Below are 12,270 nucleotides of genomic sequence, written 5' to 3'. Positions count from 1 at the left end.
ATCAAAAATTTTAAAAATTACTTTCTAGCGCCATCCTCTGCCACCCATAATTAAATTATTGCTCAATGGCACTGCATGAACACTTGTTTTCTTGAGACAAGAGCTGTGGTTCATGGGTACCATTAGTGCCTTCTATGAAATGCTTTCTTGTAGTTGGGATAAACATAAAACACACACGCAATTCTGGAACGTGGCATTTTTTTTGCATGATAAACAAGGTATTACTTTAAGGCTGGGTTCACACGGGACAGATTCGCTGTGGAATTCTTGCAGATTGGCCGCATCGAAAATCTGCAAGAATTACACTGGAAGACGGCAGCTGCAGGTTTTGGAGCGGCCTCGCCGCCTGCATTTCCGCAGCAGCCATCTCTCCCCATAGAGAGCAGACAGGCCGCTGCGGAAAAGGGGGAGGGGGGGGGGGGATTGACATGCTGCGCCTTTAATTTGCACGCCGCATGGCTGTTTCCGCACAGTTTGGCTGCGGCGCGTGGACAAGATTTTTGCAAAATCTTCTCCACTTTACCGGCTAATCCCGGGATTAAGAGCTGCGTGGGGGGGGGGATTTCTGTGCAGACAATTTGCATGAAAATTCCGTAGCAAATCCGTCCCGTGTGAACACAGCCTAATACATCAGACTTTCACGCTACAATGCCAAGTGTTTACTTTTTGTTACGTTAATGGAGGAGACTAAATTTTGATAGTTTTTTTATTTATTTTTTTGTATTAACTCAGTCTCAATAGGGGACTTGAACTTACAATTGATTACTTGTACAATAAACTACAATACTGCAGTATATTACTTTCACCAGCATTCTATTAAGCCCTCCCACAGTCCCGTTTATCACGTCCGCCTATGTAGCAAAGTCCAGAAGGCTAGTGTGGCACAAGCCATGATTCTTATTTCCTTCCATCTACCGAGGTGTTTGGGGTCAATTCTAAGCAGCAGCTGCTTTTTCCCCCCCCATTTTCTATGGATTAAATCTGGGTGCATCCTATAGTCACAAAGTTAGATACGATTCTGACGGTGGGCCGCCCCCCCTTTAACTAGTGTCAAAAGACTATCAATTACATCCTGTGATTGTGTTACATAGTCCTATTCAGTGAATGACAAAGCCAGCAGGTTGTATCTGCTGTACAACAATGAGCACATCTGCCCCCGACTAGGCCTATGAATATGACACCAAGTGCTCCGATATACAGCGCTAGTATACAGTTTGTATGCGTTGGCGCTTTCTGCAGGACGTATATATAAAAGGAGTCAGACAAAAGATGAATGTAGATGTTCTGGCTAATTCAGTCCACATCTAGACAAAGACTGGAACGACAAACAGGGGTCAGATAACCTCAATGCTAAAAGTCTGTTCCATCTCACTGAAGTTCAATGGATCTCGCAACGAACATCTGATCCCCAGAGGAAGCAAATCTAGATTTCTTTGTATTTCCCCGTGTGCGTTTGGATCAGCCTTTTATAGTAATGTTATATTGCAATCATTACTACTATTGCTTTGTGCACTAATGGGAAATCCCCACTATAGTGAATGTCCGGGTACACACAATTCTGGTACCTCCTTTACATGGAGCAACTATCCTGGATAGTCAATTAGAAGAGAGGTTTGCTTTCATACAGAGCGATGATTAGTCATTAAATGTTGACATATCGTTGATATGGAGGGATCTCTATGTCCCATTTACACATAACTATAATCGTTCAAAATTTGTTCAAACTAATGGAATTAAGCAATAATCATTCAGTGTAAGAGTGGGAAAAAAAAAAAAAACAACAATCTGACTTTTCGTTCTCAGTTGCTTATGGCGGTCTTCTCGTTACATGTCAAGCGTTGAGCGAGAACGCAGCGATGTCCTTCAGTCTGAACACACTGCACGGTGACGTCAGAACTCTGGCAGATTAAAAGACTGTCGGCCCGTGTAAAAGGGCCATTGGGCTGTGTTTAGACCTTCAAGATGTCAGTTTCATATGGACTCTGAACACAATGGGCCTTAATGGATCACATTAGCTTTAATGAGCACTAATGAGGTGGGGAGCATGGAGTATTCACCTCAACCCCTCTGGTCCCTGCCGATACGATCCTGGAAGATGCTGCAGAAGATCTGGGCTCCTGCATTAGACCAGGCGGCCATTCAAGGAGTTCAAAACTGATATTTTTTCCCTATTATTTCACAACACTTATGTACAAACCCCTTTTTAATCCTAAAAACCCCCTCCAATAGTGCAGAATAAGTCACTACTAGAGCTGGCAGAGACAATTGAAGCCTCATGGAACCCATTAACCCTTTCAATCCAGTTTGCCTGCCACCCACACACTCCCCAGCTATTAATTTGGGGTGGGAAAGCATGTTGCGGATTCCCTGGAATTACTCAACAGAAACCTAAAAATGAACTTTCATGACGCTTTTATTAGCAACTTTTTGAAAATTTAGTTATGAGTGCTTCACATCGGGAAGATCATTTGTAATAATCCTGTAAATATAATATCATACATTTATATTACAAGACTCTTCATTTCTAATTTCACTAATTATATCATTTGGAGAAATTAGAAATGAAGAGTATGCAGAACGGAACCCAAACGTTGGAGATCTATTCTGCATAGTGTTAGAAACGCGTTGGAGCTCACCCGGCATCAGGGAAATCTGAATGTCGGACGAGGTCCAATACGGGATTGGAAAAGGTTAAAATCAGGAATCTGTAAGGGTCTTTTTACACTGTTTAGCACCCGACAGTCATCCCAACAATGCTTTCACACAATATTTGCTTGGTGAACAGAAGCAGCTGGAGATAGCTTACACCCACCTGCCTTCACAGTGAACAGGCAGTCGTTCGGAGACAAACTGCCTGTTCACACGGGCCGGTCGCCATGATTTTTATGCCTGCAAGAACTGAACGCCGAACAATAAGCGAACAAATTCTCGTTAGTCATTCAGTCACTCGCAGCATTTACACAGATTATTCTTATTCTCACTGGACCATGCGAATCTGAAGGATGGAGGAGAGAACAAAACCCTACCACACTTTTCACATAATAGTGGTCAAGGTGCAAAGGATAGCGATAACAAACCCTACGAGCTGCCAGAAGTCAGAGAGCTTATCTCAATGATAATGCAGTCATTTCACATGTTCCAATATCTCACAAGACGCTGTCAAGGAAAAGTGACCTCTGATCACAGTTGTGAACTATGGAACACACTCACAAGGCTGTATTAAGATGGACACACGATCCAATATGTATGGGGGCAGGCTGACTGGCACCGCATCTCTCAGGCATGTTCTATTACCTTTACACGGGCCGATAGTTGCCCAAACACAGTTTACAGAGACACACAGGTGGGTCGGAACGATACCCGACCCGCTCTATCCCCATTCACTTGAATGGCCATCGCTCCTTAAAGGGGTTTTCCAGGGAAATACTATTAATGACTTATCAGGATAGGTCATCAATAGTTGATCGGCCAGGGTCTGTCACTTGGGACCCCGACCAAATCAGCTTAGTGGGCACATGCTGTCAGTGTCGCAAATACACAGAAGTCGGAGTGGAAGCCTCTGCGCTGACTTTCGTGTAGTGACAGGTGCGGCTCTCATTTAAATCAATGGGAGCTGTGCCTGCAATTACAAGCGCCTGCCACAAGGAGGTGGGTGCGGAGGCTTTTGCCCTGACCTCTGTATTTGCAGCGCTGACAGCATGCGCCCTCTCAGCGGATCGGTCAAGGTCCCGCGCGACGGACCCCAGTCGATCAACTATTGATTACCTACCCCAAGGATAGGTCATCAATAGTATTTCACTGGAAAACCTCTTCAAGTCATTACTGCAAGAGGAACTTTTTAATAGCCTTTTAGAAATGGTGTAATAATTTTAGTGTAGACGTAAAGGCTTGTAGTGCTGGCGTGCCACCATTAAATCCTCTCTCTCCAGCATGTAAAGACACGTACAGGGTGTAATTAATTTACGCACCCAAATGAATAAGGCTCTTGGTGCTAAATCATTTTGTAAGCATGTGTTAGAAGATTGCCAAACTGAACACAACACATTTATGGCACTTATACCTTGCCGCAACGAGAAGGGGTTTGAACTTGAACAGGGCTACGACCGCATGAAGTTTGCATGAGCTTCAAACTTCCAAATACGTGTTCACATTAGGAACCGTTCACATCGGTGTCGGAGGATCCAGCCATAGCCCGTCGCAGATTCTTGTTAAAATACCAGATGAAATGAGCTCCACCTAATGCTATCTCGTCCGGTAAAGTATTGGACGGAAAGAGAATTGCCCCCATTATAGTTAGTGGGGTCCGTTCAGTCGTAGGATTAATCCGTATGGCTCATACGTGCAGTTTTCTTCCCTAAAGGACAGATTTGAATGAGCCTTTAATTGGCCCTGAACTTTGTGCATGAGATAAAAGCACATGGAATGAAGAGAATGAGCCATACAATGCTGACAAATATATTGCTGCTGCATTAGTTAAAGTGAACTTACACACATTTAACCCTTTCATGACCAAGGCTCATTGATGCTCCTGTGTCCAGGCCACATTCAAAAGTTCTGCCCCCACTTTCAAAACTTTACTTTACTGGTAACATTCGGCAGCTACATGGGGGGACGACTTGTAGTTTATTGGTACCATTTTGGAGTACATATAACAGATGGTTTTTCGTTCTATTCTTTTTTTCTAGAAAAATAAACAAAAAAAACCCGCTCCATACGCAGCATATGCTGCAGACGGCTACTTACGTCCTTAACTGCACGGGGCATAGGCAGTTAGGAAACATATAGCCGTATGGCACACTGGAAGGGGTTAATCAACATTGCACAGCTCTGTCCGTCATGTTCCATGTTCCACGTGCTACGTAGTTTAGTTACTGACCTTTGTGATTGATATGAAGACTTTTTCTAGGATGGCATTCGGCTGTGCTAGTCGGGGTCCGCTGCCCTGGAGACCCAGTTGTAGTGCGCATGGCTTAGCAATAAACCTGGAAGACATGAATATCTAAAATCAGATCTCAATATCAGCATGATGATATCAGTGATCAACAGAAAGCCACCAACCACGACGCAACGCAGGGCATAGAACCGCTGCCAGCAGGAGCATTTAAACTCACCCAGTGCAGTGCATGTGCCAAGTACTAAGTGTTCCCTCAAACTGTTAAATTATGGGTTTTTTTATATTTATGAAATTAAAGAAAAAGGCTTTAAAACAATTCTAGAGTAACAAAAAACACAATTCTTGTGCCAAAGGCTTTTTTTTTCTTCTACACAATTGGGCAGGGCTCAATGGTGATTTTGGTTGCTTTTTCTTGAGAACTTGGGAGGGTTGCCAAGAATTTTGACAGTGTCAGAAATCATGTGATCGACATGCAAATTTTAAAGGCGGCTATAACTGTAAACAGTGAATTTACAATTGTACAACCAGACGAGTTAAAAAAAGAAACCAATCCAGTACTTGTGTCCTTAGCCCTGGCGATCCAGCCATGCAATTCTCTCGGTCTCTAGCAGACAGCGGTCACTTGACTTCTGTTAGGCTGGGTTCACAAGGGACGGAATTGCCATGGAATTCCGCTCAGCAATTCCGCCCACGGCTCCAATCCGCACAGAAACGGACGTGCAACGCAGAAAATAAAGATACAGCATGTAAATTCTTTTTTCATTTTCACAGCGGCCTCGGCTTCTCTATGGCGAGAGATGGCTGCAGCAGAAAGGCAGACCGCGAAGCCGCTTTAAAACCCACGGCTTTTAAAGCTGCGCTTATCCTGCGGATATCTCGCGTTTTTTCGGGTCCGGACATTCCACAAGATTACTGCCCTATGTGAACCCAGGGTTAGAGCGCACAGCGCCGCCACTTATGCTCTTGGCATCAGCGCTCATATCCTGGGCACCATGATGGCAAGAGTTCAGAATGGCGATGCGGTGGTCTTAAATTGTCAGCTAGTGACCACCTGACTTCTACTGTCATGGACCGGAGAACTGCAGGGCTGGATTGCCGGGACCAAGAACAGGTAAGTATCTTTTGTTTTAAGTTATTTGGCTCAAATGTTAAAGTGTGAATTTATAGCCAGATGACCCATTTAGAAAGTTCAGCGCTAATTACAATAACGCCATAATTGCCTGGGGGCAACCGAAAGACAAAAATGGCCTTGTCAGGAGAGCAGAGAGGTCTTACCTCCTAAAAAAAAAAAAAAAAAGAAAGAAAAAAAAAGTAGAAGTGCATCCTTTCCATTTAATATAAAGAGCAAACTGCTTGACTACAGTTACAATCTACATTACCCCAGGAGCAGCTCATTACAGAGTCCCCTTCAGGACCAGGGTGTTTTGTCTGAAAGGATCAGACACTTTAGGGATTTCACCCATGTGGCGGTTTTACTGTTTTTTTATCCCCTTCAGCTATCAAAAGAATTTATTTGTTTTTTTCCTGTGACACAGGGCAATTTTTTCTTCTTTTTTATGCATATATTTTCAATTTATTCTGTAATCTTTCATTAATTATTGCATCTATGTCGCCCATGATGTCACAAGACCTCTGGGGGTCATTCACATGGTCTTTGTTTCACACATAGGAGCCCCAGTTACAGGGGAAACCATCCCTCTAGTGTGACAGTAGTCACTAACAGGGTACCTGGCTATGGTACTGGTGCATTATGTCTCCACCAGTAGAATGCGTGGAGACCTGGGTTGTTCGGCCTTTGTTAAAGTGCACAGCCATAGTTTGTGATTGGTTCGGCGAGACATTCAGGGCCGGGTGTATGGAAGCAGCATCCCGTCACCCCCGCCCAGATTGCTGGCCAGCTACTGGTGCTTGACCTAGCTGATGCCGCCAAGAGCAGGTTTTTAGGCCAAAATCTCTTGGAAGCGCGTCCGTTGGCCTCCAGATTGTTAAAGTGCTCCGGACAAACAGCAGCTGTCAGTCTTCGCCAAAGCCGGCCATCACAGCGCAAAACGGGGCAGCTGTCAGTCCTCGCCAGAGCCGGCCAACAGAGCGCAGGACGGGGTGGTGATCACATGCAAGGTGCTACAGGACAGCTGTCAGTCCTCGCCAGAGCATGCAAGGTGCTACGGGGGCATTACGTAGGTGTTCCCTGTCGTCCTGGCCAGCCAACCCATGTCTCCACCCCTAGTACCGGTGAAGACATAATGCACCAGTACGCACTAACAGACCTGATCTGGATTGCATAAGCAGAACTAACATTTCCACTCTCACTCTTTAGTACATAGCGCTCATAGGTAGCCTGGAAAGAAGAAAAGCAGAAGCAGTTAAAAACAGCTTCCATCTTCTCCTCCGGGTCCTCGGCTGTGTCTGACAACAGAGGATCCAACCTGATCCTGCTTGATTGCAGGAGCAGAGGCTTTAATCCTGCGCCGTACTTCTGCTACCGACCAGATTAGAGTCCAGAACCAAGCACCGTATATTGTGCTTGATCCTTAGGGAGTTAACATTTTCACAATCCATTTTTGCAGGTAGCCTGGCTCGGGTACAAGGATATCAACCACCCCTTTTGAAGCGATGCCAACATCTAAATCACAGAGCAAGCAGCGCAAATGCAAAAAGCAGGAGACCTTGTCTTATTACTGGGACTGCACTTTTAAGTTGGGGGAACCTCACCATTAGGATTTGTTCTCACACCCTTGTCATCCACACTTTAGGGTTCCATCACAAGTTCCAAAAATTAGCATTTAGGCGGAAGCCCTGAACAGAGCCACTTTCAGTAGTCAAGAGGACACTCATTTGGTATTTGACAAGGATTCATTTCCATTGTATCTACAATATAGAATTGCGTAGTCAGCTACACCATTCTATAAGTCACTGGCACCATATGATAAACACCAGGGGTACAATACCATATATTTACTGCAGAAATAATTCCCCCCATAAAACATACATCTTAATATGTATTAAAACACACCTGACCAAGTTATTAGATAAAACTATATACACAGATTTAGGACATCAATAGAAGTTCGGCGAGGGTTTACCGCCCAGGATCCCCGCAGATCAGATGTTTGCTGGGCCAGTATCCTCATGTACTGAGCCGATTTCTGCTGGAAGCAGACAGCTCCATTCTCCCTGCAGTGGTTAGGCTTGGTATTACAGGCAAAAATCCCATTGATGTGAATGGCCTGTAATACCATGCATGCTCACTGCAGTGAGAACAGCAGCTGTCTGTTTCCTGCAGAAATCAGCTTAGCAAACGGCCGATTAGCGGGGTTCCCAGGCAGTAGTTACCTGCTGATCTACTATTGGTGACATAGCCTACAGAGGGGCCATTAACTGTTTACAACCCCCTTTCACCCTAATATAGCTTTATCCCCTTGATGAACCTTTTTAATTCTTTAAGTGGGAGAAACATGTTGGGAGTTTTTGAATATGGCACAAAAGGGTGCAGTAATATTGTAAAATCATTGAGGAGCAGGGTCACCCTTGTCAGGGTGGGTGCCCCGTAGTTAGCTAGGAGCAGTAACAAGGTCATTGTTAGGGACATTACTTATGTCCTTATTTCTTCTACTTTGGCAGTGCGTCTGAAAGTTAGGAATTCAGTGAACTTTAAGCATTTTAACCTGTTTAGACTGCTTCATGATACACTCCCCCATTTGTGTTACCATCATTGATTGTGTATGGCTTTAAATTAACAATTTGGTCAGGCCTTAACACATATGAAATATGGGGTATTTTTTACTGTAGTGAAAGGACACAATTCTTTAGTCCAATTATAATGGAAACAAACTAAGAATCCTTGTCAAGACAAAACACCAAAGTTGTGTCCAATTGACTAATGAAAGTGGGGGTTCTGTCTCAACGTCGTTTGACTCTTGTAATGGAATCCCACAGCATAGGCAAAAAACTAGCCTTAGTACTACCACAAGGTGAAATTTCACATTCATGTGTCCATCTTTGAGTGATAGCAAGAGCCTCCAAAAAAATACTCCTAAAACACCGACTTCCAGCCCCTTAAAGGGGTTGTCTCACGAAAGCAAGTGGGGTTCAGCACTTTTGTATGGCCATATTAATGCACTTTGTAATATACATCGTGCATTAAATATGAGCCATACAGAAGTTATTCACTTACCTTCCCTGCGCTGGCGTCCCCGTTGCCATGGATCCGTCTAACTTCAGCGTCTAATCTCCCGATTAGACGCGCTTGTGCAGAAGGGTCTTCTGCCTTCGGCTCGGTCTGGCACGAGCGACGTTCTGGCTCCGCCCCCTTCTACGCGTCATTGCGTAGCTCCGCCCCGTCACGTGTGCAGACTCCAGCCAATCAGGAGGCTGGAATCCGCACACGTGATGGGGCAGAGCTACGCGATTATGCGTAGAAGGGGGCAGAGCCAGAACGCCGCTGCTGCCGGACAGACCTGAAGGCAGAAGACCCTTCCCATCGGGCGATTAGACGCTGAAGTTAGACGGAGCCATGGAGACGGGGACGCCAGCGCAGGAAAGGTAAGTGAATAACTTCTGTATGGCTCATATTTAATGCACGATGTATATTACAAAGTGCATTAATATGGCCATACAGAAGTGCTTAACCCCACTTGCTTTCGCGAGACAACCCCTTGAAGTATGTCAAGCAGTTAAAATTCTTCTGGGAAGAGGCAGGCTCCCGGTTCTAAGGGCCCTTTCACATAGGCAGAATATTTGCGCTGGGACACAGCAGAATTTCCCGTTGTGGAATTGCAGGCCAATTTAAGCCACTTTCACTCCCTATCAAAATCCACATGGACCATTGTGGTTTCTCGTGACTTGTGGAAAATTCCGCTTGTGTGTTACTACACGAGCGCTCACGATTTCCAGGCTGAACTTGCCGTTCCAGGTTCAAGCCAGCAACTAGCTCTACATTGCAAGCAGTGGCGGCACCCGTGTACCAGCGCCCTAACAAAGGCGCTAGTAATTCTGTTGACTGACAGGCAGGTAGCATTTCACAGACACCAGAGACTCTGCTTGTACATGCCGGCATATCAGTTACCATCGATAAGCCTAGGGTGATGACATAACTAGCTGCTGGCCTGACCGCATTACCGCTTATCACGGTGATCGCTGGTGACCAGCCACATGTACAACGGTGAGCGGCAGCATGTTTACTTTAAATAGTTTGATGACCCACAATATTTACACGCAAGGGTCAGAAATGGAGAGAGGAAAAAAATAATAATCATTTGCAATACGTCTACACGTCATGTCACTTGTCCTTAAACCTGCCAGCCTAGTCTAAGGAGACAAAACCTGAAGGTTTTCATGTCACTAAGGACCTGTCCCCTGACACATTTTAGTAAAGATCAGCATGAAAAAAAAAAATTTATTGCAGGAACCAGTTTTCTTACATTTCCGTGTTAAGCCATCACTCCTTTATCCGTCTTTGAAATGAATACATTGGTAACTAGACGGTATATCGCTCTCAGAAGGGCGCGTTCCTATACAGCGGCCAATCAGAAGCTCGTGCTCGGATTGTATTGCGGATTCTCAATCAAATTAGCCTTCTTGCACTTTAAGGGAGATAGTCCGCTGCTTTTTATTGCAGAAGCCATGGAAATTATTAACGAGCTGTGAATTTGAAAGTCTACCGAGCGCTCGTTATTCTAAACACGGGCAGGGCAAATATGTATTTGGTCAGCATGCAAGAGCGGCATCTGATCCTACAGCATGAATAAGGCCTGCAAGGCAGTGGGGTGGATTCAGGGCCGCTCAGGATGGATTCGCACAGGCGATGTTCCCGTGTGAGTTCTGTCCAACTTGGAATCAGACGGGAAAAGAATCCAGTCATCTGAGTGGGGTGATTGACGTGACACCGCCTACATAGAGCGCGCTTCTGCTATATTTTTACCAGCTTTTTGAGGGTGTCATTCCAGTTGACAAACGGGGTTACATTTATTGGGGTGTTTTTCCATTTGAGAAACAATCGGTTCCTGAGGAGTTGCATCACAGCAACAGAAACGCGTCGAACCGTAATATAAGAACCAGAAACGCGTCTAACCGTAATATGAGAAGAACCAGATTGAATAAAATCATAAGTCAGTCTCACAAAAAAAAAATATATATATATTAATCCCCCAAACTTTCTCCGACGTTGTAGTCAAGTGCTTCTATAAGCGCTATTCCTGAATGCTACAATGTGGGTGGAAGTCACCATTCAGGTCCGGATCTAATATCTTACGGAAATTAAGTGGTGGATTAGGCATCACATTGACACTAATGTATGATGTATGTCGGTGTGTGTCCACATAATATAAATTTTTTTTATATAAAATCCTCTAATCCGTACGGTAAAAAAAAAAAACTGATTTAAAAGGGGGTCTAATAATTTTCCCATTTAACTACCGCAAACACTTGCACTCATTTTGTCTGCAATTTTCATGCATTTGCAATTAAAAAAAATATTGCAACAGTCCCAAATCTATATCACACTCTCCCCGTGTAAATACAGTTTGTGTAGTTTTTGGCACCGGTACTCAAGGACGTATCATAGCTTGTGCGGGTACAAAGGCAACTAAAGTAATAAATGGAATGGGCGGACTACAATACCCATTGGGGTTATTTAGTTTAGAAAAAAAAAAAGGCAGCTGAGGGTCGACCTAATAACTATGTATAAGTATATCAGGAGACAATACAGAGATCTATTCCATTATCTGTTTATACCCCGGACTGACATGGGGTCGCCCTCTATGTCTAGGGGGAAAATAAGGTTTGTACACCAACATACAGTAAAGAACCTTTTTCTAAGAGCAGTGCGCCTGTGGAACTCCCTGCCGGAGGGTAAACTCGATAAAAAGGAGCCAAAATAATTGACCGCTGACCAGAAGCGCAGGAGTGAGCACATCCAAAAAAGTTGCACTGGGATTCCTCAAAATGCTTAAAAATCATATTGGAACAACTGGTGATAAAACTTTGTTGCAGCACTATGATCCTGAGACCAAAACAAGATACAGTGGCGGCACTCTGGATCTGCAGAGACAGACGTCAGCAGGAATGGTCACAGAAACCAATTTTTGGAACAGTTAAAGTTTTTATTAATAAAATATCTTAAGGGCCGAATCAATTACTGTCACTTGCTGGGCAAATTAAAGGACACACTAGGCCTCCTGCACACTGGTGGATTTGCAATGCGAAATCCGGAGTGGGATTCCGCCTCCGGATTTCGCAGCAAATCCAGCCCATAGCCCGCTATGGAAAAACATGATTTCCTCCCCGTAAGCGGAAATATATTTTGATTTTCCACTCGCAAGGATAATGCAGGCAGTGACCAGCTGCCACAAACGTGGTCCGACCCGCCCATGTGCAGG

General features: G+C 44.6%; 1 protein-coding gene across 1 annotated transcript in view; it reads right to left on the bottom strand.

Annotated features, from left to right (window-relative positions):
• Nucleotides 1–12,270, bottom strand: part of CERS5 (ceramide synthase 5) — a 52,991-nt gene that overhangs the window by 28,520 nt on the left and 12,201 nt on the right. The window contains exon 2 of the mRNA XM_066584011.1: nucleotides 4,877–4,982. Coding sequence (XP_066440108.1) covers nucleotides 4,877–4,982 — 106 coding nt within the window. The remainder of the gene's footprint in view (nucleotides 1–4,876; nucleotides 4,983–12,270) is intronic.

This window comes from Eleutherodactylus coqui, chromosome 1 (genome assembly GCF_035609145.1).
Source record: "Eleutherodactylus coqui strain aEleCoq1 chromosome 1, aEleCoq1.hap1, whole genome shotgun sequence".
Classification (NCBI taxonomy): domain Eukaryota; kingdom Metazoa; phylum Chordata; class Amphibia; order Anura; family Eleutherodactylidae; genus Eleutherodactylus; species Eleutherodactylus coqui.
This window is presented reverse-complemented; position numbering and strand designations above follow the sequence as displayed.